The sequence below is a fragment of the Dryas octopetala genome, chromosome 3 (genome assembly GCF_963921425.1).
Source record: "Dryas octopetala chromosome 3, drDryOcto1.1, whole genome shotgun sequence".
NCBI lineage: Eukaryota > Viridiplantae > Streptophyta > Magnoliopsida > Rosales > Rosaceae > Dryas > Dryas octopetala.
The window spans coordinates 26,129,878-26,152,794 of record NC_141368.1 but is presented as its reverse complement, the minus strand read 5'-3'; the positions used below and the strand labels follow the sequence as shown (position 1 = coordinate 26,152,794).

Below are 22,917 nucleotides of genomic sequence, written 5' to 3'. Positions count from 1 at the left end.
CAACCCTCCCACATTTTTTAATTTAAAAATATAAACCTGGAATTTTAATTAAATAAAAACTTTTAATTAAAAAGGAAAATTTTCTCTAGATTGTGGGTTTGAGGTGGGGCTGGGGGGCAGGCGGAGGAAGGGGTGTGGGAGGGGCTGGGTGGGGGACGGGGAGGGGTTGGGGGAGGGGCTGGATGGGGGTGGGTCAAGCTGGGGCTGGGCGGGGAGGGGCTGGGCTGGGTGGGGCATAGTGAGGGCAGAGCTGGACTGGGATGGGGCTGGGCAGGGCGAGGCTGGGGCTAGGCGGGGGAGGGGTTGGGCCGAGCTGGGGCTGGGCGGGGCTGGGCTGTGTGGGGCAGATCGAGGGCGAGGCAGATTGGGGGAGGGGGAGGGTGAGGCTGGGCGGAGCTAGGCTGGGTGGGGCAGGGCTGGGGCTTGGCTGCGTGGAGTTGGGGCTGGGTGGGTGTGGTTGGCATGTGCAGGGAGAGAGAGAGAGAGAGAGAGAGAGAGAGAGAGAGGGCATGTGCAGTGGGTGGGGAGGGAGGGGTTTGGTTATTTTTTTTTTTTGTTAATTTAATTGAATTGTAAAGATTTTATTTTTAAAGTATTATTTTAATTTAAAGTTTTATTATTTTATTCATTTAAATATTGTTTTAAATATATTTTACGGCTGAAATGACAAAATTACCCTTCCACGTTAGCATTTCTAACGGTGGTGTTGACAGAGTTGACGGAATTGGGCAATATGGAAAACGGCATAAAAGTTCAGGGGGTTATATGAGACAAATAAATGTGAGGGGACAAAGTGAGAAAAAACCTATAAGTCAAGGGGTAAATGTACAAATAAGCCATATAAGAATTAAATAATATGAGGTCAGATTGCCACACAGGGGCCAAATGAATGGAAAGAAACTTTATCAGTTGGTTTACACTCTTCATCTTGAAATACTAACAATTCTGAAAAGGGTAATAACCAATGCAATTATAAGTTGTCTGTATAAGTAAATACAACTGTCTTAGATAGATAATTTTGTTTTTGTATTTCTGTTGTAATTTTGTCTTTCCGCTTGGTAATTAAGACTTGACAAAACTTATTTTTCAAAAATTTCAGCATGTAGTTTGGTATAGAGTTATAAACTTCTGGAACAAGAAGCAGAAAGTAAGATTCCTTCCATCTGAATCAACAAAATAAGCATGAATACTACATAAACTTGCGTGAAAGAAGACCTGTAGGCTGTAAGCAATAGGCAATTACAAGAACTGTAGAAAATTTGAACTATGAAAGTAAAGAGATGAACCTGTGGGTCAAGTGACTGAAAATGAAAATTGTACAGGGGATGCAGTATGGAAAACACCTTCACATCCTTCAACTACAGGGTCAAAAGATCCTTCTTCCAACAGATCTGCTTTGAACAAATGAAGCCTTTCTTTTGCTCCATCAAGTGAGAGTAAGTGTTCTGTTTTCTTTGGATCATCTGTGCCATACATATAACTGAAGTAGTGAGTTGCACTAAGAATACATCAAAACACTACTATGTGCACAAGGTAAACATTAAGCACAGTTGGTAAGGCCTAATATTTCATTTTTATGACTCTATTCCTACTAATTAGGAAACAATATTTATTTCTAATTGGGATTAATATTTGTATGCAATGCCATGTTAGTAGGAAACAAAATTTTTTCATATCAAGTGAATAGTATGTCAGACTCAGACTATATCAATATGATGATGACATGATATGATTTTCCCACACAAGTTTTCTTGTTAACAGAGGGACGCATCAACTATATTTTAATAACCCAAAAATATTAAATTGGTAATTAGATACGAAGGTTGGCATTCAAACAAAACACTGTCTGCAACTTTACTGTTTTGTCAATTACCACAAGGGGTAGGATAGTAACTGCATTCATGCATAAAGATTTGGCTAATAAGGTTGGTTACACCTAAAGAAAGCTAAAGGCCTTGTCTTGTATAACATAACTAGATTTCAAGAACCACTTGAAAGTTGAAACTAAAGATCAAGTTTTCAGAACATGACCTCAGACTCTAGCTAAGATCCTAAACTTTTCTTCTGGTAAATAAAACAAAAAAACTCAGAACTTGAAGAATGAAAATTATGAAAGAACTGTTTGACTTTGATAACTATGAGGATGCTTAGAAAAGAAAAAAAAAAAATAAAGAATTAAAACTGATACTGACTTGGGTCACGAACAGTGGCTTTGACAGTATAACCTCTTTGTAATAAGAGCTTCACCAGCCATGAGGCCCATGATGCTATGTAACCAGACGCTCCTGTTACACACACAACCTTCGTTGCTCCGCTCATCCTCTGTATCTCTCTAAGCTCTGAAGCGTAATTCGTTACAGTTGGTGTTTCTAAGGTGATAATGGAGCTGAAGATGTCAATGAAGGCAACTACACTTCAGTCAAAATTTTATATAAAAGTTGACCAAATAAAAGATTATTGAATAGTCTTGGCCAAAAAAAAAAAAAAGATTATTGAATAGTGAAACTCAGTATCGTGATGGACAAAAAATACAAGTACAATACATCTAAAAGTTGGATTTACTTCAACTCTATAGTCATTATTCATTAGCTAGACTCTAGAAAAACTATTATTATTATGACAAGGGGTCCGCATATTTTCAAGGTTTTTTTTGTCAATTTTGGTACTGAGTTTTGATCCTTATTCCACTTAGTTAGTATCAAATTATTATTAGTCTAAATTCCATATCCAAATTTGGGAGATTTTTAATTTCGATAAAATCATATAAATAATCCTTATTATAATCAAATGGTTAAGTATAGCTTAAAAAATGAATGATTCGGATTATAAGATTACATATTATGATAGGCCCAAAAAGATAGTTAATTTTGTATTAACTTACTAATCAATTAGTTTTGAAACATTTATGTATAAATTATATTTTATAATTTTTCAATGTATGCACTTGGAGGAAAAAAAAAAAAAATCTTTTGTCTAATTAATAGACGGAATGGCCATGTAAGACCATCCAACTTTTTCCTCTCATTCCCTGACATAACCCCAATCATCCACCCGTACACACGAGGCTAGGGGTCAAAATTTCCCTTGCAAGCATTACCTTTCCATCAACGAATTTGACAAAAATTTAGGTTCTTTTTAGGGTTGTCCGTTGGTCGGTTCGGATCGGTATTAGGGCTTATCAAATGAAAACTAAAAAATTTGGTATTTTTTTATTTCAGTATTTTTTGGTTTCGATATTTTTTGGTTCGGTAATTTTTTGTAAACTTCAGTTTTCGGTTCGATTTTGGTAATTTTGGTATCGGATACTTTCGGTTCATTTTCGATTTACTTCGGTTTATTTTCGGTTTACTTCAGTATATCTTCGGTTAATTTTCAGTTTAATTATAATAATACTAATTATTATATACCAATATAAATTAAAATTTAATTAAATATGATGCATAAAATATAATGTTTGATGAATATATTGGTAGTTTAGTATAGTACTGGTATTAATTGCAATAATATTAATATTAGTAATATATACTAGTATAATTAGTTTAATAATATGTATTAGTACATATCCTATTAATTTAGTATGTATATATACCGATAAATATGAGTACATATATATATATGCATTACTTACCTAAAGATGAGATTCTTATTTTCCTAAAAATAATAACATTTACTTTAGAGTTCATTAATTATAAGATACTAACAAGGTAAAATATTAACCAAAACCACTCAATCTATTTCTATTAACTTGCAGACACTTTCCACCAGCCTAGAATATAACATGCAGACACCTTTTAAAAGACCAGCATCAACGCATCAAAACCAAACCAACTACACAAACAGCCCAAAACTGATCTCCTTCTTTTCTTTGCCAAATCAATTTCTTTCTTCAACTTTACCAAACTGACAATTATTCATCTTCACTCTCAAGCATCCTTCTGCAACTGCTACAACAACAATGAAAAAAAGATATTCAATCTTTACAGTTCCATCTATAGTAATTGCAACTGCAAGCCTGCACCTCCAATAAACTGTAGTTTCACTTGCAATTAGTAACTGCAACTGCAAGTATGCAACTCCAATAAACTATAAGTCTGCAACTCCAATAAATTGCAGTTTCAGTTCACTTGCAGTTAGTAACTGAAACTGCAGTAGTAACTGCAACTCCAATAAATTGTAGTTTCAGTTCACTTGCAGTTAGTAACCGAAACTGCAGCAGTAACTGCAACTCCAATAAACTGCAGTTTCAGTTTACTTGCAATGTTTCAGAAATTGCAGTTTCAGAAACTGAGCTTAAAAAAAAAAAAAATCAAGAACCTTCTACTGATAAGAAATCAAAGTAGGAGTCTAGCACGAGCTGTGATCATGCCCAATCGAGGAGAAGCCGGAGTGGTCAGAGCAGATCTAGAAGGCTTCGTTCGAGCTCGAAGCAGATCTATTGCTTCTTGGTCGACGTTGAGATTTTCAAGGCCGTTGACAGCAGCGCTATTCGTGGTGGTGGTGTTCGTCTCGGAGGTGCTTGCTCTGCAAAGAAGAAGAACAAGAAGATGATGAAGAGGAAAGAGAAGACAGACATAGTGAGGGGAGAAAGAGAGAAGATGAAAGTGAAGAGAGAAGAAAGAGAAAGACAAAAAAGAAATAAAATGGCAATTGACCAAATTTCAAGATAAGTCAGCTAGCTGCAACTTACCTTGTTATTAAATTAAATTAATTGGTGCACTAGAGAGTAAAAACAATAAGTAAAAGATAGCTTAGGATAATTAATTCTTTACTTTATTAGAGAATGACTCTATATCTTAACTCACACTTTTGATAATATTAATATGATAACATTATATTTTTTTTATAGTTGTTTAAGATATGAGTAGTTTAATATTTATTGTACCACTAACATAATAGTATTATATAAGCATATATAACTAAATTTTAGTAATTGTTTTAGTTTTTTTCGGTATATATTTCAGTATTTTCTGTGATAATCAATTCGGTTTCTTTCAGTAATAATTTTCGGTAATCGGTCGATTTACCAACTTTTTTCAATTTTTACCAAAACCAAACCAACTTTTTTCGAATTTTTTCAATTTCCGATTTTCAAATTGTGAAAATCGGTATACCAAACCAAAAAAATTTGGTCGGTAGTCAGTTCGGTAAAAACCAAACCAAAGGACAGTCCTAATTCTTTTCCTTTAATAGTAGGCCTGAGTAATTTATAAGGATATAATTTTTAAAAAACTATATGGACAAAAGTGAAAAAAGAGTCAAACTACATACATGGACTAACACAGGGTGATTTGGCCAATATTAAAAGAGAGTGAATTAAGATTTCTTCACAGTGAAGTTAAGCAATTTCGACTTCAGCTTTTATTCATAATAGTTATTCTGAAACTTCATAATCCATAAACTTGTAAAGAAACACTGAAGTGATGGATATGCTTTACATGAAGATTGAGCCATATATAAAGAGAGAAAAGCAACTTCTTAGCATTTGACTAAATCAACTCTGGGGTTGTCTGCAGAAATTTTAAGAAAGTCTGAACAAGAACAATATTATTTTCATCATGATCTCTTTGCAGTATAGCAGGAAAAAATAAAATAAAATAAAAAACTTCAATTACATGCGATCAACTTGTGCAGTATACAAGTTGCTTCCGATTGCATAATTCAAATATTGAGGAAGCCCTTCTCCTTCAGGCTTTCAACAGTGTCCTTAAGACTTACTTCCAGAGGAAGGAAATTAATTCCCAAACCTTTTGCTTTCTCCACGGATAGCTGAAACATTTTTGGAAAATTAGGATTGTCATCCTCACATCTGCCAAGAATGAAACGAAAATAAAACAATAAAAATCCGTTAGAAATTCGCCACATTCAGCGAGTTTTCAAATTCCTAACCAAATGAAATTTATTGTGAAAAGGAGAAAAGGGATAGTTTGTGCTGGTGTCAATGCACATCAATATGACAGGCTGATAGCTAATATTTTTGGCTGCCATTAGGTTTTGGTATCTGAGCAGAGAAAGCAAAATTTTCTGGCAATGTTTAAGCTGAGTAGATCATGCATAAATATAGTAAACTGGATACACAATCTGCTACAGAATAGTAAAACATGTAAATTGGTGGGGATAAAGTTCTCATAATGGCAATAAGTGGGACAAAGTAATCTTAACTAATGGCTGGCATTTTGAAAATGAAAACTTACCTTTCAGGAAGGCACAAAGTGGGATAAAGTTCTTGTAAAATCTTCAGAGCCTCGGAAATGTGTGTAATGTGACCGACTAAACAATATCTTCCACTAGCTGAACGAACTTCAAATGCTTGAATATGAGCAGAAGCAACATCTCTAACATCAACGAATCGGTAAAATGACATGGGTACTGGTTCACCTGCATAAAAAGGAAGCAGAAACAATAAAATGCTTGCATCCCAAGAATCTAACACAAAAGGAGTTGAAAATATTCTAATGGACATTATAATTTAATATCCCAGAAAATTGTTGTTGAAGAGGTGGAAGAGCAAAATAGATATGTCATAACGATTACAGCATTTATCATTAAGTACCTCCCAGGCTCCGAATCCTGGAATGTAATACAAAAACCCGAGATGTAGGTTCACTTCAACCTATATGTTCCAGGCTGTGTAGATGCCACATACTTTTATATTTTAGTAAATTTTTCTATGTAGGTAAAGAGATTAACCGAGAATTCCCCAACGAGGTAACTCATTATGATAAAAGAAAAAAACAATAGAATGAAGGAATTTAATTCACTCTATCCACCAGAATTGTAGATGCTCTTGACAGATTAATTTATTTGTAACTGGATGCAACATCTAGATACTTCATCTCAGATAAACATTCTTAACTTAAGGAAATGTTTTACACACCTAATTTTGCATGACAAGGCCTTCATCTATACCTGCCATGCTAGCTTCCTCAACTACATTATTCAGACTTTTCATCATGCTCTGCCCTAATCATATGCAAGATAAAAAAAAGGAAGTTGCTGAAGTGTACCACTTATGAAATTCTGAATCACCTCCGCGGAGAGATTAAGAGTTGGCTGTAACATTGGACCAATCACAAACCCTGGATTCATTGTAACCAAGTCAATACCATTTCCTTTAGTAAATTTCCAAGCAGCCTCCTCAGCTAAAGTTTTCGCAAGAAAATACCATTCCTGGAAAAAAAAAAAAAAAAAGGAAGTTCATACTAAGTTCATAGGTCATACTAATCCAAGATATACTGCTTTGTAGTATGCTATATCCAATATAATTCCAGGAATCAGATGAATGATTTGGCAGACTTCAAGTAATATACACATAACATGCATCCAACTAATGTTGTTAATTGAAAAACATTGAGATTTCCTTTCTATTTTTTTTTTTGTTTCATGGCTCTGAGATAGTGTAGTCCTGCATTGCTCCTATAGTAAGAAAAAGAGAGGTATTAACTGAAAACTAGACTGCAGTTGAGCCAATGGACTGGATGGAATAAGTTACTGATTGTGTGCAGGCTTTGGTGCAAAACAATTGTAACGTTTCTTGATTTTACAAATAGTTCATCGGTTTCCAAAAAAAAGAAAATGGCAAAAATGAGCAACGAATATAGAAGACAACCACTGAGACATCTTGAACTCCAGAAGATGCACAACAACTTGAAGTTACTTCTGTAGGATAAGTAAGGAAGAGTTGAAAATAAAAGTAAAGAAGAAATATTGCATATTTTATGCATCTCTTATATGATTGGATCCAGGAACCTGTAAAGGTGACAAGATTGAATTTTTTTTTTTTTTTCTTTTCCAGTAGGCATGGAAATATAACAATTAACAATGAAACATGGAAAAAGATAATAAGTGGGGGAACATATGTACCTTGTGCTTCTCACAAAAAAGTGGATCCGAATACCATGTTTCATCTACTACAACATCAGGGGTCAGAGGTTTTCCATTCATTATTACTGACGCCATAGAAGATGTCAAAACCACTCTCTTGATTGTAGGAAATTTTACGCATGATTTTAGAACATTAAGTGTTCCCTTCACTGCAGGGTCAATTAATTCTGCCTGGGACATGGAGACAATAAGAATCGTTTTAGTTTTTACGTAAGGAGTTTTGAAAGTATGTTGATCTCTAAACAAATACAAACACACACACACACATATATATGATCCTCTACATAGAGAAATAGAATCTGCATAATTGCCTAAAACAGAAAACTGTCAAGTATTTCTTGATAAGTATTTATAAGTTTTCTGGTGAACCAACTATATATGTTGATTAATTGACATCTCTAATACCCACAGCTTTTGTCGAAAATATCCAATTAGTCTTCCAAAGAATGTAGTTTCACCCCCCTCTCCAATGCAAAAATATGAGTGAAAAGCAGCCAATTTCTAAATTATGAAAGCAAAAGATAAAGATCATTGCCGTCAATGGGAATGAGGGGAAAGATCATAGATTGTCTTAAAAATTATAAGAAGCAAATAATGAGGCCAGATTGCTACAGATGGGTCTAATGAAAAGAGAGAAACTTTATCAGTTGGTTTACATTTCTCATGTTGAAGTGCTAAATATTCTGAAATGGTTAATCACCAAAGCCTCCATATGTTGTCTATAAAAGTAAACACAAATGCCTTTGGTAATTTTTCTTTTGGATTCTTGTTATAATGTTGTTCTTGGACTGGACATTTCTCCACAATCATTTGTTGCAGTAAAAAATTTCTCCATACTGGTAAAGACTTGACAAAACTTACTTTCACAAGTTTCAGTATTGTAGTTTGAAGTTGATTTATAAACTGCTGGCTCAAGATGAACAAACTAAGATTCCTAACATCTGACTTAACAAATTATGCATGAATACTTCATAAACAAGGGAGAAAGAAAGAAATAGGCAATTACAAGAATGGTAGAACATTTAAACTATGAAAGTAAAGAGATGAACCTGTGGGTCAGCGGCTGAAAATTGTACAGGGGATGCCGTATGGAAAACACCTTCACATCCATCAACTACAGGGTCAAAAGATCCTTCTTCTAACAAATCTGCTTTGAACAAATGAAGCCTTTCTTTTGCTCCCTCAAGTGAGAGTAAGTGTTCTGTTTTCTTTGGGTCATCTGTGGCACCATAAACAGAAGTAGTGAGTTGAAATAAGAATACTACAAACACACTGGATGGGATATATCATATATGTGTATAGGGTAACAATTAACTACAGTTAATGAGGCTTAAATTTGCAATTCATGATTCCAACTATTTAGGATAAAAATTTATTTCAACTTTAGGAATTATTTTGATGCAATGCTACATTAGTAGGAAAAAAAAAAAACTGTTGTATTCTTTAAGTGGATAGTTATACTCTATCAGTATGACGACGTGCCGACTTATCTTAACAAGTTTTTCTCATTAACAGGGGACATATCAACTTTATTTAAGCACCCAAAAATTCAAAATTGGTGAGATACAAAATTTGGCAATCAAACAAAGCCCTGGCTGCAACTTTTCCGTTTAATCAACCCCCACACGGATCAGACCAACAACAAAAACTGTCACAAGGGCATAAATTTTGGCTAATAAGGTTGGTGCATACCAGCTAACTAAAGGCTAAAGCCATGCCTTGTATAACATAACTGGATTTCAAGAACCACACTAGACACTACTGTTGAATATTTCAGAATATGACCTTAGATCCTAAATTTGTCTTCTGGAGAACAAAAAAATAAAACCCAGAATTTGAAAATGACAATTATTGAAAGAAATTAAAACTAAATACTGACTTGGGTCACGAATAGTGGCTTTGACAGTATAGCCTCTTTGTAATAAGAGCTTCACCAGCCATGATGCTATGTAACCAGACGCTCCTGTTACACACACAACCATCGCTTCTCCGCTCATCCTCTCTCTCCCTCTCTCTCTCTCTCAGCTCCGAAGCTTTGTTACAGAGTTGGTGCTTTTATGGTGAGAGGTGAGCAGAAGATGAGGGTCAATGGATGAGTCAGCTCAGAATAAATTTTATTGACATTTTTTGTAATTGGCCCTCCTTATTTTATTGTGAAGGGGTCGACATCGGGCTGGTTGCATAGAGCCTGAACTCCTTACAATCAATAAGACAATGCATTGCGCAGTCAATGATTCAACAAATAGTTTTCCCATCCCATGCATTCCTAATAAAAAATGAAGAAGAAAATTTGAAGTTGAACTTTCGTCGAACAGTTCACATCCAGTTTTGTTTGGAAAGAAAAGCAAACACTTTATGCGTAAGAAATGGCCGTCAAAAAAATTGGCATTTCGATCCAAAATAAGAAAATGCAAATTGGAAGAGACTAGCTTTATTAGAAAAGAAATCTAATACTATTATTGTAATGCATATTCCGTAATTTACTGTATAATGACAGTTATTTTCTCTTCTTTCCAACTCCAATTCACACTTAGATATCTCTTCTTACAGAACATAAAAAGCAAAATCGCTATATTTTTTTAATCATAACAGAATAGTTAACTGTGATGATGGAATAGGGCAAAGTGATACAAATTAAAGTCCCGGTGGTAAAATGAGACACAGAGATAGTTTGGGGGGCATTGCTAAAAAGAACCCTTTAATCAATTATAGTATTTCTCAAGCTTCTGACAAATGATTTAAAGCAACATTATGGTACGCTTATGAGCAAATTGATGTTATCAGATACAAGTTTGACAAGACAATGATCTCCAAAGCAATAGAACTTAAAAGGTAGAAATATTATCACTATTAAGTTATGAACTATTTCCCTGACTTGCCAACAAGTTCCATGCATGATCAAAATAAGTTCTTCTCCTTCAAACTTTCAACAGTATCCTTCAAAGAAACTTCAAGAGGAGTAAACTTAAGACCCAAACTCTGTGCTCTTTCCTTGGATACCTGGTAAGTTGGCGCGAAAGGTTGGTCATCTGCACATCTGCCCAGAATAGAAACACATTCATTTCTGAAGTTTCAACTTTCAAAACTGAAGTCAATTTTCTGTGTTTTATCTGACTGTATTTAACGTATGACCATTTACTTTCAGAATGTACACCTTAGTTAACAAAAAGGCAAGTTATCAAAAGTATTAGATGAAGTGTTCTTTCATCATAAACCATTCATTTAGCTAATCTATTCGAAAACAGAAGAATCAGATGTCAACTTAAAACAGAACAATAAAAAAGGACAGGGATTCCTTTAGCAAAAATATGTTTCTAGATGATAGGCTTGATCAAATGAACTTCCTCTCTATCTCAAAATACTTAATCTAGGCTTATTACAGATTGTCAAAAGTACACATTGAATCGGATCTCAGTCATGCCAGAAGTAACCCAAATATCGTCAGACGCAAATGTTGCAAATAGTATACAAGAGGGAAATTTTGAAATCTAGACAGAATGGTGCCATTAATGCATACGAAAAACCTATACTATCCTTAGAACTGCCGCTACAACACACGATGGAGTGACATGCAATAAATCGATTGTATTAGCAACTTACTTTTCGGGAAGAGTGAGAGCAGAGAAGATATCAGACAAAATTTTCACAACCTCAGAACAGTGTGCTACTCTTCCAACTAAACAATATCTCCCACTAGCTGAGGGATTCTCAAAGGCTAGAATATGTGCATTGGCAACATCTCTAACATCAACCCATCTATAAGTTACATTTGGAAATGTTTCGGTTCCTGCATAAATTAAAGATGAGAAATAATAATAATAATTTCTTTGCAAATTGTAAGTTATCACAGAGACCATGAGGAAAGCATTTTACAAACATTACCTTCTTAGGATATCCATTTACACCCCACCTCCACGACTTTTAAGTTACAAGTAAACATTATCTATCATCATACTCTTTATTTCAAACAAAGGACTAAATATTCTGAATGATTTTTGTACAGAGTGCAGGAGTTCTAGCAGATCAACAGTGATTTTTCATTTTCGCCATCACAGCTAAAAATGATTTGAAGAATGTATTGTGATCTGAGATTCATCCAATTAACATGCTTGTAAAATTATTACCAAGGAAGTATGGATGTGGATATGGATAGAAGACGTGATCTAAAATATGGTACTTGATATATGCTGACACCACAATTTTTTTTAAAGTAGATATGATATGGCAAAGATGAGTTAATAAATACATAAATTACATATGGATAATAACCTTTTGTTCTATTATTAAATTCTTGAAACTTAAGTTATCAATGCATTCAAAGACTCTTAATTTAAAAATTGTAGTCAACACGTATATCACCTTTAATTTCCTATAACTTGACATACAAATTTAATTCTTCTCTTTTTCAAATATGCTCATATCCTAACATTTGTGGTGTATTTCATACCATAAATATTGAAAAAGTATTGGGTCTGTTTCCATGTTTAAAGATTTTATTGTCGAAATCAAAATATGGTAATCAAGGACCAGATACGTACCGAGTGTATGACAAAACATGGATATAATATTTATACTGCTCCCTAAAAGAAACTAAATTTTCTTAGATATACAAGAGTATAATCTTCAATTCTTCTTTTTATATAGAAAGAGTAAATCTCTAAAATCATGAAATTTCGTATATTTCTATTAGAAGTGTTGTTTAATGAGGGGTAAGTTGAAAAAATATCACCTTTATATTACACTTAAGTATTGGATCATACCCTAAAAACAGGTTGTTTAATATAAATGACTGCATAATTAAATCATGCAATATAATTATGGGTAATGATAACTTTTCAATACTTGCTTCTGAGTACCATTTATGAGTTTCAGAACTGGCTCCACACTTGTGTTCAGAGTTGGCTGTAAGAGAGGGCCAATCACCAATCCTGGATTTAGTGCAACCATATCAATTCCTTTCTCTTTTGAAAACTTCCAAGCAGCTTCCTCAGCTAAGGTCTTTGAAAGCATATACCAAAGCTGATGAAAACAAAAGTCTTAATAAGCAAAATGAACATGTTTTTTGGTATGCAAGCAACAAGATTTAACTTGTATCCAATAATCTTCTTATTACAAAAGGTATGCTAAGAAACCAGACCAAGGCTAAGAAACAAGTACATGAGCACCAATTGTGCCACCATATTATAACTACGTCTTTCAATTTGTCTTTCAAAAGGTGCTCATAAATTCATAATTAAGATCATTAAGATGATGGAATAACAACTGAGGTATTTTAGATAAAGCATGATAAGCAGAAAGTGATTTCTGCAGAGTATGTATATGAATGAACCATTACACACAGGAAAGGAAAAGAGGAAGCTGAAAAGGCAGAAAGAAAAAAAAAAAAAAAAAAAAAAAAAAAAAAAAAAAAGAAAGGGTGGGGATACATATTTGTGCACAAGAATGGATCTCAGATGAAAACAAATATAGGTCAACATTGCATCTCATATTCTATTACATAAACCAAATAGATCTTCATATGAAGCCTTCATCAAGAACTTGTTAGACAACCATTAGACCCCAAATGTTTAAATTGTTAGAGAATGAATTAATAATGTATATAAAGTTAACACTACACCCTAAATGTCTAGTGCAGCCCCATCCTGCACGTTAAGAGACAGACAAATGCAGATAGAGAGAAGAAACAAAAAGGTGCAGCCCCACCCTACACCTTGGAAACCAATAACAAAGTGGGGAAGGGGAGGAACTGAAGGTTTTGAACCCAGAACCTCCTGCAACCAGACTCTGATACCATATTAGGCAACCACTAGACCCCAAAGGCTCAAGTTGTTAGGCAATGGATCATCAAAGTATATCAAGCTAACAAGAGAACTAACAAAAGAGATAGTTTTTCATATTAAAAGAAAAAAGCATATGCAGTGTACAAACCTTTGATTTTTCACAAAAAGCTGGATCTGAAAACCAAGATTCATCAATTATTACATCATGAGAAAGAAGTTTTCCACTAAATGCAACTGCAGTCATAGAGGATGTTATGACCACCCTTTTGATGGATGGAACATTCGCACACGATCTGAGGACATTTAGTGTTCCCTTCAAAGCAGGGTTAATCAATTCTGCCTAACAAAAAAAATTAAAGCTAGCAGCATTATAATTTATAGGGTCTTCATTTTAGAATTGCTGGCAAAATAGAATTGAAGAGTTCATCTACTAAATCCATACGCCATACAAACATATCCAACACGGATTCAGAAATCCAAACCTTACTGTTAAAATGTGATCTCATCATATCTAAGAGATGGAAAAGAGTTCGTATGGCGTACGAATTCCTACTATAGAATTTTCCAGAATTTAGTTATGAACTCTATCAAAGTGTCTAATAGAATTGAATTATATAAACTGAAACTGTTTTCTCAAGGTGCAATAGGCAATTACAAGAATGGTAGAACATTATTTGAACTTTGAAAGTAAAGAGATGAACCTGTGGGTCAGTGGCAGATAATTGTACAGGGGATGCTGTATGGAAAACACCTTCACATCCTTCAACTACAGGGTCAAAAGATCCTTCTTCCAACAAATCTGCTTTGAACAAATGAAGCCTTTCTTTTGCTCCATCAAGTGAGAGTAAGTGTTCTGTTTTCTTTGGATCATCTGTGCCATACCAAAACAGGACTAAATGTTTTGACCAAAGAAATCAACACATTTCCCAAAACAAAAAAACAGTAACGATAATACTGACTTGGGTCACGAACAGTGGCTTTGAGTCTTTGACGGTATAGCCTCTTTGTAATAAGAGCTTCACCAGCCATGATGCTATGAAACCTGACCCTCCTGTTACGCACATAACCTTCTTATTTGCTCCCTCGCTCATCCTCTCTCTCTCTGTCTCTCTGTGCTCAGTTTTGTCAGGCGACGCTTTTATGGTGAGAACTGAGAACACTGAGAACTGAAAGCTTTTACACACAACGTCAGCTAATTACAAATTTACAATAACTATTGGGTGGATTCTTCTGTATAAATTAGGGGAGTGTTATCTGCACAGTTTGTGGAGAATGTTATTTGCAAAGTGCAATCCTGTTACAGCCAAAAATGTGTCGGCCACATGTACGGCCTAAGATTGGCTTATAACTTCGGACATTTTTCTGGCCTTTTAAAATGCAGGCGTGCCACCGAGTAAATTTTGAGCCTGACCCGGAGAGTAAATGTGTGTTGCCTTGACTTCTATTAGGGCCGGGCCCTAACACCGTGTATACCGAAAATTATATTGATTTTATTTTGTTCGGTGTCAATTTCGTGCCGAAAAATGATACCGATGAATATCTCATACTGAATTTGTACCGTACCGATCATCAATGGGATGAAAGTTGTTTCAACATCTCAATCTTATACCATCTTGTACCGTACTGAAAATATTTAATTTAACTTTTTATTTTTTTATTAAGTGTGAACAAAAATTGTATATATTCATTTGGACTTGATATAATAATTCATAAAATTAAATATATTTTATATATCATTCTTTTGGACTTTAACATATTAAAAGTCTAAAAATATTAGTTTATAGTTTATATAGTTTATATTTTATAAAATTTATAGTTTATAACATATAACGTACATATAACGTATACTATATAACATATTGTCATATACTATATAACATATATTACATAACATATACTATATAAGTATACTATATAACATATAACATATATTATATGATAGTTTATAATATTATGATTTATATAAGTAACATATATAAGTATATAACATAAACATATAACATATACTATAGTAACTTTAAACCCCAAACCTCAATTGAGATATATATATAAGTATATAACCTATAACATATATTATAGTAACTTTAATTGAAAGTTTGAAACCCCAATTACATATATTATGAATTTGGGCATTCTATATTTCTATTTGTTAGGTTTGAACTTTAAATTACATTTGATCTGCATATATTCTAGAAATTCTAAGTTGTTAAATTTGAGTGTTGATTGAAAAAAAAAAAAAAAAAGGGTGGTTATATGTTTTTTGGACAAAAAAAAAAGTTTAAAAGGTGGCACCATCTCATATCATCTCGTTCCGTCCCGTATGAATATGGGATGAGATGACACGAGACCATTTCTGAAATGGTCATCCCATCCCGATACCGATACCGATAAAAAACTTTGGGATGAGGTTCATCTTGTTCCATTCCATCCCGTGCCTAGTCCTAACTTCTATTTTGACCCTCGGCTAACTTCTATTTTTTCAGGTAAGTGCTATAGCAACAAGGAATCAAACTTACTCAAGATTATTTTCTTGCCTAGATGGCCTATAATTTCACTGATCTGGGTTGATATTGATAGTGATAGTTGTGTGTAAACTCAAAAGTTTGAACTACTGGCAATAATAATAAGGGAATTATTTGGGTACTGAGGTTTTATGGCGACCAATAAAATTGAGCCATTTGGTTGCTTTTAAAATTGATTAAAGGGCAAATTACACAAAAGTACCTCAACTAACCACCCTATATCACTTGAGTACCTCAATAAAAAAAAGTTGCTCGTAGGTACCTCAATTACTGATTTTGCACACCTAGGTACCTCCGTCAACTTTTCCGTCAGGCCTGCCGTCACTACTACAAAAAAGCTCATACATATCACTACATTAATATCAGTTTTAAAGGTATTCGATATAATAGGGTTTTTAATATCGCTTATGTGTTTTTTTTTCAAAAACTGATATATATAATATTTTATAAATCACCAAGTTTTTCAATATGATATCTTAAGTTTCTCAATTTACTTAACTATTCATTAAAAGTGATATCTAAAATAAAAAACTGATCGCAAGTTTAGTGCCAAGAAAAAAGGCGCTACTGTTCATAGAACTTAATTTCTTTTTTTTGCCTAAAACAGAACTCAAAACACGACCTACACTCACTTCTGTGACTCTGATAGAGCCACATCCAGACACACTCACACTCTCTCTTTCATCGCGACCTCCTTCATCTCGACGATCTCCTTCATCGCTAGGTACTCCTTTCATCGATCTCCTTCTACTCTCTATCTCTCTCTTTTGTTTCTCACTCAAGCCCTTACTCCTCTCATCTCTCTCAGCAAAACCTAGGTCATCCTGATATCAGCTCGTCTCTTTTCTCTGCGAATCCCTGGGGTTAGATTTCTTCCATCTCTCTCTCTCTCTCTTCTCTCTTTCTCTTCTTCTTTCACCGTTTCTTTACTTCCCTCTATATCTCTCCTTTTCGCAATCCTTATCTCTCTTTCTGAAAACCTAGTCAAATCTATATTGCAAGAATTTGAAGCCCTGGTACCTGAGAATAACCTGGAAAGAAAGTGTCGTTCATCATCTCCGGTACCTGCGCCGTCACCCTGAGCTTCAGGTTACTCATCTATTAATTTCTTATTTATTTTCTTTTAGGTTTTGTTGATACGGCCAGGAACATTGGGGTTTTTCTTTGGGGTTTCCATACTTCATTTGTTTTTTATTTTTGTGATTCAATTTGGTTTGTGATTTTATTAGTTAATTTTTCTATTTAATACATTTGAGATTACTTTAGGGTTTATGACTCTAGGCGTGGGAGGACAGAGGTGGTTCCTGTTGAGATTACTTGCATCCTGTAATTGTTTGATCAATGTTCAGCGGGAACAAGCCAAGTTGAAGACAGCATTCACAATGGTTATTACAAGTTGAACAATGCCAAGTTGAAGACTGAAAGTTGGCATTGTTGTCTTCACAGGTAAGCTTACATTTTGTTTAATATAAAATGTCTTGTTAGATCTAGATTGCTGGGATGATATTTTCATATGTTAATTGTGTAAACTCAAAGTTTAATAATCCTCCACTGGTCCATCTTGCCAAGTTCCCATGTTCCTAAGAGGTTGCTTTTACTTTTTGAAGCATTATTCAAATATCCAATGCTACAGCACCAATCAAGTTGTTATGGATCTATTGATATACTCAAGTTGTTATGGACGTAGAATGAAATCAATTTGGTATTTGTTCACGTCATAGAAAGCATTTGGAGCTAATTTGTTTGGTAAATCAACCCCATGCTATGTAGTGTTTAAGCTAGAAAGTACTTCATCATCCTAGATTCCAGCAGTAAATCCATTTCTTATTCTTTGCTAGTAAGATAATTATTTGTGAATGATTTTCCAGTCTGACCTACAAGTTGAATTCCCATGAAAACAAAATAGCATAATTAATTGGGTAGTAATGACTAGTTCTGTTGTTTGTCTCGTACTTCCCCTAACCAAAATAGGAGTGAAAAACAAAAGATAAATGTATTATGTATTAACGTCGTCCTTTACACTTGCTCATGCTTCAGTTTGTGGTCCATTCATTCATTTAAAGCCTAGCCATTATAGAAACTAAAATTCAATTCTCAACCTACTCGAATTGGTCTGGGTCAGCTGTCTCTCTCTCTCTCTCTGTAAGAGATTATTGGGAGGGCCTTAATTTGTCGCGAGTGTACAAAACAGAGAAGCACCCCCTTCAACCAATTGGTAGCATATAAGTACCAAGTGGGAATAATAAGACTGTGATGAGTAGTGACTTGTGAGTAGCCAATTTTGATTCTGAGGCAGGCAGGGCACATGGGTTTCAGACTTTCAGGGTTTGGCATTACCTTTCAACTTATTCTAGAATTATTTCTATGTTTTGTTGGTGGTGGTGGTGTTACAATATGCATATGCTGATGGACTGAGGTGTCCATCACATATATATAATAATAGTAACAATAATATGAAAATGTTTTATTAGAAACAAAATATATACTGACAGAATTATAAACACAACATTTCTTGGGTTTCTTCTGTTGCTCATATATATGTGAATACTAGGGAAGGTTACTTCATATACCATCTATTACTAATATGATGAATGATTGACAATCAACTCTGTCATTATGCCTTCCAATTGTCAGTTTGTAACTGTGTTTCTTGATTTTAAATTGCATTATTAAGGGGAACCCTGCATAAAGGGTCAGTACAAGTTAAGCGCGCATGATGATTTAAAAAAGGTGGGTGTGGCTGTTTATTACTATTGATTACTAAAACAAGTTGATTAGGCAGTGGTTCATAATTAATTCAGTGTGTGTATATTAGAGCCGAGTACAATGCAAGGAATCTGGTGTCATGAACCATGGTGCTTTATCATAGAAAGTTTAAGATGAGGCTCCATATTCTCTAGTGTGAAGTTGAAACACTATGACTAGGTCGATTGTTCTTAAGCTGAAGATAAATTTTATGGTTTTGGACTATGGTAACAATTACAAGCAATTATAGGCCTTCTTATGCAGCTAGTTCATTATTGAGTTTCTCTTCTTTGACTCTCTGGAGCAGCTTTGCGATGGAATGATTTTCAATCACGACCCACCTGGATGTGTTGATTGCTGGGTAAATTTCTTGTCTTCTATGCTGTTATTCTCTTTATGTTGATAGAGAAGGCAATGATACTGTTGCAATTTTGAAATGACCTGCAATTATTTACTTGGTGGACTTAGTTCCTCCCTATATTTGGACCTGTAATAGAGCTGTTGCCCCTGGCTCTCTCTCTCCTCTGCCTTCAAAGACAAAAGAGCGGGCTAGAGAGATTTGACAATTTGAGGTCGCACTTAGATAATGCTTTCTTACTGAACATTGCAGGATTGTGGAGGCCCTTCACGTTGTGGCATGGATTGTAGTGCTCTTGTGGCAAATAACATAGGAGGTATTATATTCTGAGGCTCATAATTGATGTTGTAGCCCCATCATGTTGATAAAGGAATGATAACCCTCACAATATCTCGAACTGTTCTAAAAAAAAGAAGGAGCTCATGAAGGGCCTTTCTCATCTAATTTGGACTAGAAAGTGTTGTATTTTAGAAGATTGTATGTATTCTTCTAAAATGGACCTTGTGATGACTACAGGTTATGATGTGTGCACTACCATTGGGCGTGCCTCGAGCATGGACATTAACATAATTGGTGAGTTTTTTTTTTCTTGCCATCTCCCCCAGTTTTGAAATTGAATGTTACTTTCCGATTTTGATTACTGTAGCTCGATTATGGCATTATGCAAATATGTATAAACATGCATGTTTTTAGTCCTTCTTAAATAATTCTGTTGGGGAATAAAATTTTGGAAGATTTATGATTTCCTTGTTACCACAATATGGCAGATAAGAAGAATCCTGAGATTGGTGTCATTGTTAAGATGTCAAGTAGTGGCGTAAAGCTCAATTGTTCGCTCTCTGTGTCTGTAATTTGTGATCCAAATGGAGTTCAGGCAAGACCTTGTACCCAATGATTTCTGTAATGTGAAAAGATCCTAGGGTTCTTAAATGCATGGTTCATGGCCTAGTTTCTTATCTTTCTATTTTACAGGGCCCACATTCGCTGGAGAAAACGGGGACATGTGACTATGTGAGTGCTTTCAGTTTCAGAAAATCTTTTATTCCTCCATGCTTATTGATATTGTAGACTGATTACATCATAGATTTCAAAATATGGATGTCATGAAGGTTTTGAAATGCGTAGCAATGTTCACTTTTGACAGTTCATTTTGTGACATTGAAAAGTGGATTTACAGTGATTGTATGCATGATTCGTAAAGTTTGTGTTTCATAATCTTCTCTATCGGACAGGCTACAGTGCTAAAGCATCCTTCTGGCTGTGCTAAAGTTGTACATGTTCATGGGAAAGGGTGGGGCTGGTTTGGCACCTTAGTGATCATGTAAGAGTCAATTTTTTTTCCTGTCAAGTTGTTATATTAAATGGAATTTTCTTTTTATGCCTAACAGTTAAAGTTCTATTGTGTCATCTTATTTGACTGATACTTGATCCAGCTTTCAGAGTCTTATGCCTTTTTGGAGCGTATCTGCTGGCTGGTACAGTTTATCGATATTTCAGTCTTGGAATTTGTGGAATAGATGTATGTTTTCTCACTCAAATTGATCTGCTTCTTGGTTTCCAAATTATATAATTATGTTTGATTTTTGTCCTTTCAAATTTCCTGAAGTCTTTTTATGCATAGCTCCATTTGTTTATGAATCTGGAGCCTCATCTTAATTCCTGTTCAAGCCTTCAAGGTTCAATTCTCAGTTGTCATACAGCTCTGTGGCTTCTAATGATGGGACTTCCTCTTAAATTTGGTTATGGACCTGTGGCATTTTTATCTTATTAGCTGGCTTTATCAGTTCTCATCTTCCCTCTCTGTTAATATTACCATCCATTGTCCTTAAATACTATTAATTTACCCTTTTAAAGGCTCTTGTGGTTGCTTGGACTTCCTCTGCTAACCAAGCTTGCTTCAACTAAAAGAATATCCCCTGGTGATTTTACAGAAATATGTCGGACGTTAAAGAAGGTACTTATTTATTTTTAGTTGAACAAACTATTTTCATCTTCCAACCTCAACATTGTCCTTTGTCAATTGCATTTCCAATGTAACAGTACAGCTGATCTACCACATAAATGATTTTTTTATCCTCTACAATCCCTTTCTCTCAATGCCTATCTTTTTCCCGCAGCTCATAACAGATGTGAACATAGCTATTGCAGTTGAAGCCATCTAAGCTATTGGAAATCTTGACAAGGGTTTAAGAACTCATTTTTCTGGGAGTTCACATTTCTATTGCCAGGTTTACTTGTAAGTTTGTTTGCTTACTTTTTACCTTAGGAAAGGAAGGAGCATTTATTGGTATAATTTGTTCTAAGAATTGTATTACAAATTTTAAACCCTCTCCAATGTTTCAACTGTAAAATCAAAGCTCCTATAAAAATCTGTACAAATCAAAGTGATTAAATAAATTGGTGTGTGGTAATTACTGAAGATAAACATTGTACTGTTTGCATAAATGTTTACCGAAGATAAACATTGTTTATATGTACTCTGAGTCACATTTGGGCAAGAGAATGCCGGCCTATGATGGCAGGAAAAGCTTATATACAGCTAGGTCATTGCCATTTGATTCAAAGGATTTTTTGGTTAAGTTACCTGAAAAAGATGGTCATGCTGGGCCATCAGGTTCAAAGAGGTATTTTTCCAGTGAGGTGTCACCGTGTCACTGCTTGTTTGTCTTTTTGTTTTTCTTTACGTATTTTTTTATAGTTCTTTCTGGGTTTTGAACTTCATTGTATTTGATTGCTCTACTCATTTAAACCTGCAGGAAGGATAGAGAGTTTAAGGTGGCTGTCAAATTGGCATCTCTTGTTTCTCCTTGCTTAATCAAATTATAAGATTAAGCACTATACTTTCTGTTTGCCATCTCTTGTTTCTCCTTGCAGTAAAGAAGGGTTCCATCTGAAACTGGTCAGTACCAAAACCACACTTGGCCATTATCATGGTTGTCAAAATTCTGTTTTCTACATGCTATATATTGTTCCTTTCTTATGTAAGCATTCAACTTGTACTAAGTTCTCTTTTGTTTGTCACTAATAATACATCAAACTTAACCATTCTACTGCATGTCTAATTTCTCTTAACCTTTGAAAAGTTGTCTAGCATTTATTTCCCATGGTGTTAGTTATGTGAATTTGGAAAAGCTAGCTGCAAGCATTATTTTAGTATGAGCAAGCTTTAAGCTACCTTCCTATTGAGCTAATGCAATTTTCCTTTGTGTTTTCAGTGGAGCAAATCAAAGATCAAGCAATGCAGTTACACCAAAGACCAAATTGATGATGTTCGAGAAGAATGGGGTGACTTTGTTAACTTGAATTATGTGTAGGCTTAGGTATATGTGGTGATGGCTGGATGTGCCATTTTGTGGATATTATAGAGCTTAGATCAATTAATTTAAATGCTACCATGCCCATATTTTGTAAAGGGGAATAGGGAATTGCATGCCTACTGCCTAGTTTTTTGGAAAAATGCATGCCTAGCCTACTGCCTAATAGTTTTTGTAAAGGGTAGTTTTAAGTGATGCCTAGCCTAGCTAGCTTAGACATATTTGAAGGAAGGGGTAGTTAGAGATGATGAGATCTCCCCCTAATTTTTGTGATATGACAACTTTTGGGTCCTTTGAAATATATGACATTTGATGAA

The 22,917-nt window shown here is 34.6% G+C and overlaps 2 protein-coding genes and 2 pseudogenes across 7 annotated transcripts in view; 1 reads left to right on the top strand and 3 right to left on the bottom strand.

Moving 5' to 3' along the window:
* LOC147292094 (phenylacetaldehyde reductase-like) overlaps positions 1-2,445 on the bottom strand; it is a 30,925-nt pseudogene extending 28,480 nt beyond the window's left edge. Inside the window, exons 1-2 of the transcript XR_015121361.1 lie at positions 2,193-2,445; positions 1,287-1,463 (exon numbers count right to left, since the gene is read on the bottom strand). The product of XR_015121361.1 is annotated as a phenylacetaldehyde reductase-like (transcript). The remainder of the gene's footprint in view (positions 1-1,286; positions 1,464-2,192) is intronic.
* Positions 2,446-4,320: 1,875 nt separating this feature from the next.
* LOC147292093 (phenylacetaldehyde reductase-like) lies at positions 4,321-9,958 on the bottom strand. 2 transcript variants are annotated; one of them, XM_086238222.1, is made up of 7 exons: positions 9,761-9,958; positions 8,931-9,100; positions 7,861-8,052; positions 7,005-7,167; positions 6,192-6,375; positions 5,613-5,806; positions 4,321-4,521 (listed from the first exon to the last, which is right to left on the bottom strand). In XM_086238222.1, the coding sequence occupies exons 1-6, from the start codon at positions 9,876-9,878 to the stop codon at positions 5,659-5,661; spliced, it is 975 nt and encodes a 324-aa protein (XP_086094348.1). In that variant the 5' UTR covers positions 9,879-9,958; the 3' UTR covers positions 4,321-4,521; positions 5,613-5,658. The 2 variants fall into 2 exon arrangements, with proteins under 2 accessions (XP_086094348.1, XP_086094347.1); XM_086238221.1 differs by lacking the exon at positions 4,321-4,521 and having other exon boundaries at positions 5,530-5,806.
* Positions 9,959-10,630: 672 nt separating this feature from the next.
* LOC147292092 (phenylacetaldehyde reductase-like) lies at positions 10,631-14,762 on the bottom strand. Of its 3 annotated transcripts, XM_086238217.1 has the most exons (6): positions 14,621-14,762; positions 14,363-14,532; positions 13,810-14,001; positions 12,738-12,900; positions 11,482-11,668; positions 10,631-10,918 (listed from the first exon to the last, which is right to left on the bottom strand). In XM_086238217.1, exons 1-6 carry the CDS (start codon positions 14,688-14,690, stop codon positions 10,780-10,782), a joined length of 921 nt encoding a protein of 306 aa, XP_086094343.1. In that variant the 5' UTR covers positions 14,691-14,762; the 3' UTR covers positions 10,631-10,779. The 3 variants fall into 3 exon arrangements, with proteins under 3 accessions (XP_086094343.1, XP_086094344.1, XP_086094342.1); XM_086238218.1 differs by lacking the exon at positions 13,810-14,001; XM_086238216.1 differs by lacking the exon at positions 14,621-14,762.
* Positions 14,763-17,454: 2,692 nt separating this feature from the next.
* Positions 17,455-22,917, top strand: LOC147292091 (uncharacterized; annotated as a pseudogene). Its single transcript, XR_015121118.1, has 13 exons — positions 17,455-17,480; positions 17,601-17,629; positions 18,858-18,913; positions 19,236-19,289; positions 19,539-19,602; positions 19,803-19,859; positions 20,054-20,160; positions 20,259-20,297; positions 20,519-20,607; positions 20,727-20,805; positions 20,893-21,240; positions 21,404-22,185; positions 22,502-22,917. The product of XR_015121118.1 is annotated as an uncharacterized LOC147292091 (transcript).

What these genes read in the sequence shown, in the direction of transcription:
- LOC147292092 (XM_086238217.1), bottom strand. Translation starts at nt 14,690, where the DNA reads ATGGCTGGTGAAGCTCTTATTACAAAGAGGCTATACCGTCAAAGACTC. An exon ending in TATCTGCCACTGACCCACAG is followed by an intron (nt 14,002 to 14,362) that starts GTTCATCTCTTT and finishes TTTTTTTGTTAG; the next exon opens with GCAGAATTGATTAACCCTGC. An exon ending in CTTTTTGTGAAAAATCAAAG is followed by an intron (nt 12,901 to 13,809) that starts GTTTGTACACTG and finishes TGTTTTCATCAG; the next exon opens with CTTTGGTATATGCTTTCAAA.
- LOC147292093 (XM_086238222.1), bottom strand. Translation starts at nt 9,878, where the DNA reads ATGAGCGGAGAAGCGATGGTTGTGTGTGTAACAGGAGCGTCTGGTTAC. An exon ending in AGCCACTATTCGTGACCCAA is followed by an intron (nt 9,101 to 9,760) that starts GTCAGTATTTAG and finishes ATGGTGCCACAG; the next exon opens with ATGACCCAAAGAAAACAGAA. An exon ending in TTTCAGCCGCTGACCCACAG is followed by an intron (nt 8,053 to 8,930) that starts GTTCATCTCTTT and finishes TCCATGTCCCAG; the next exon opens with GCAGAATTAATTGACCCTGC.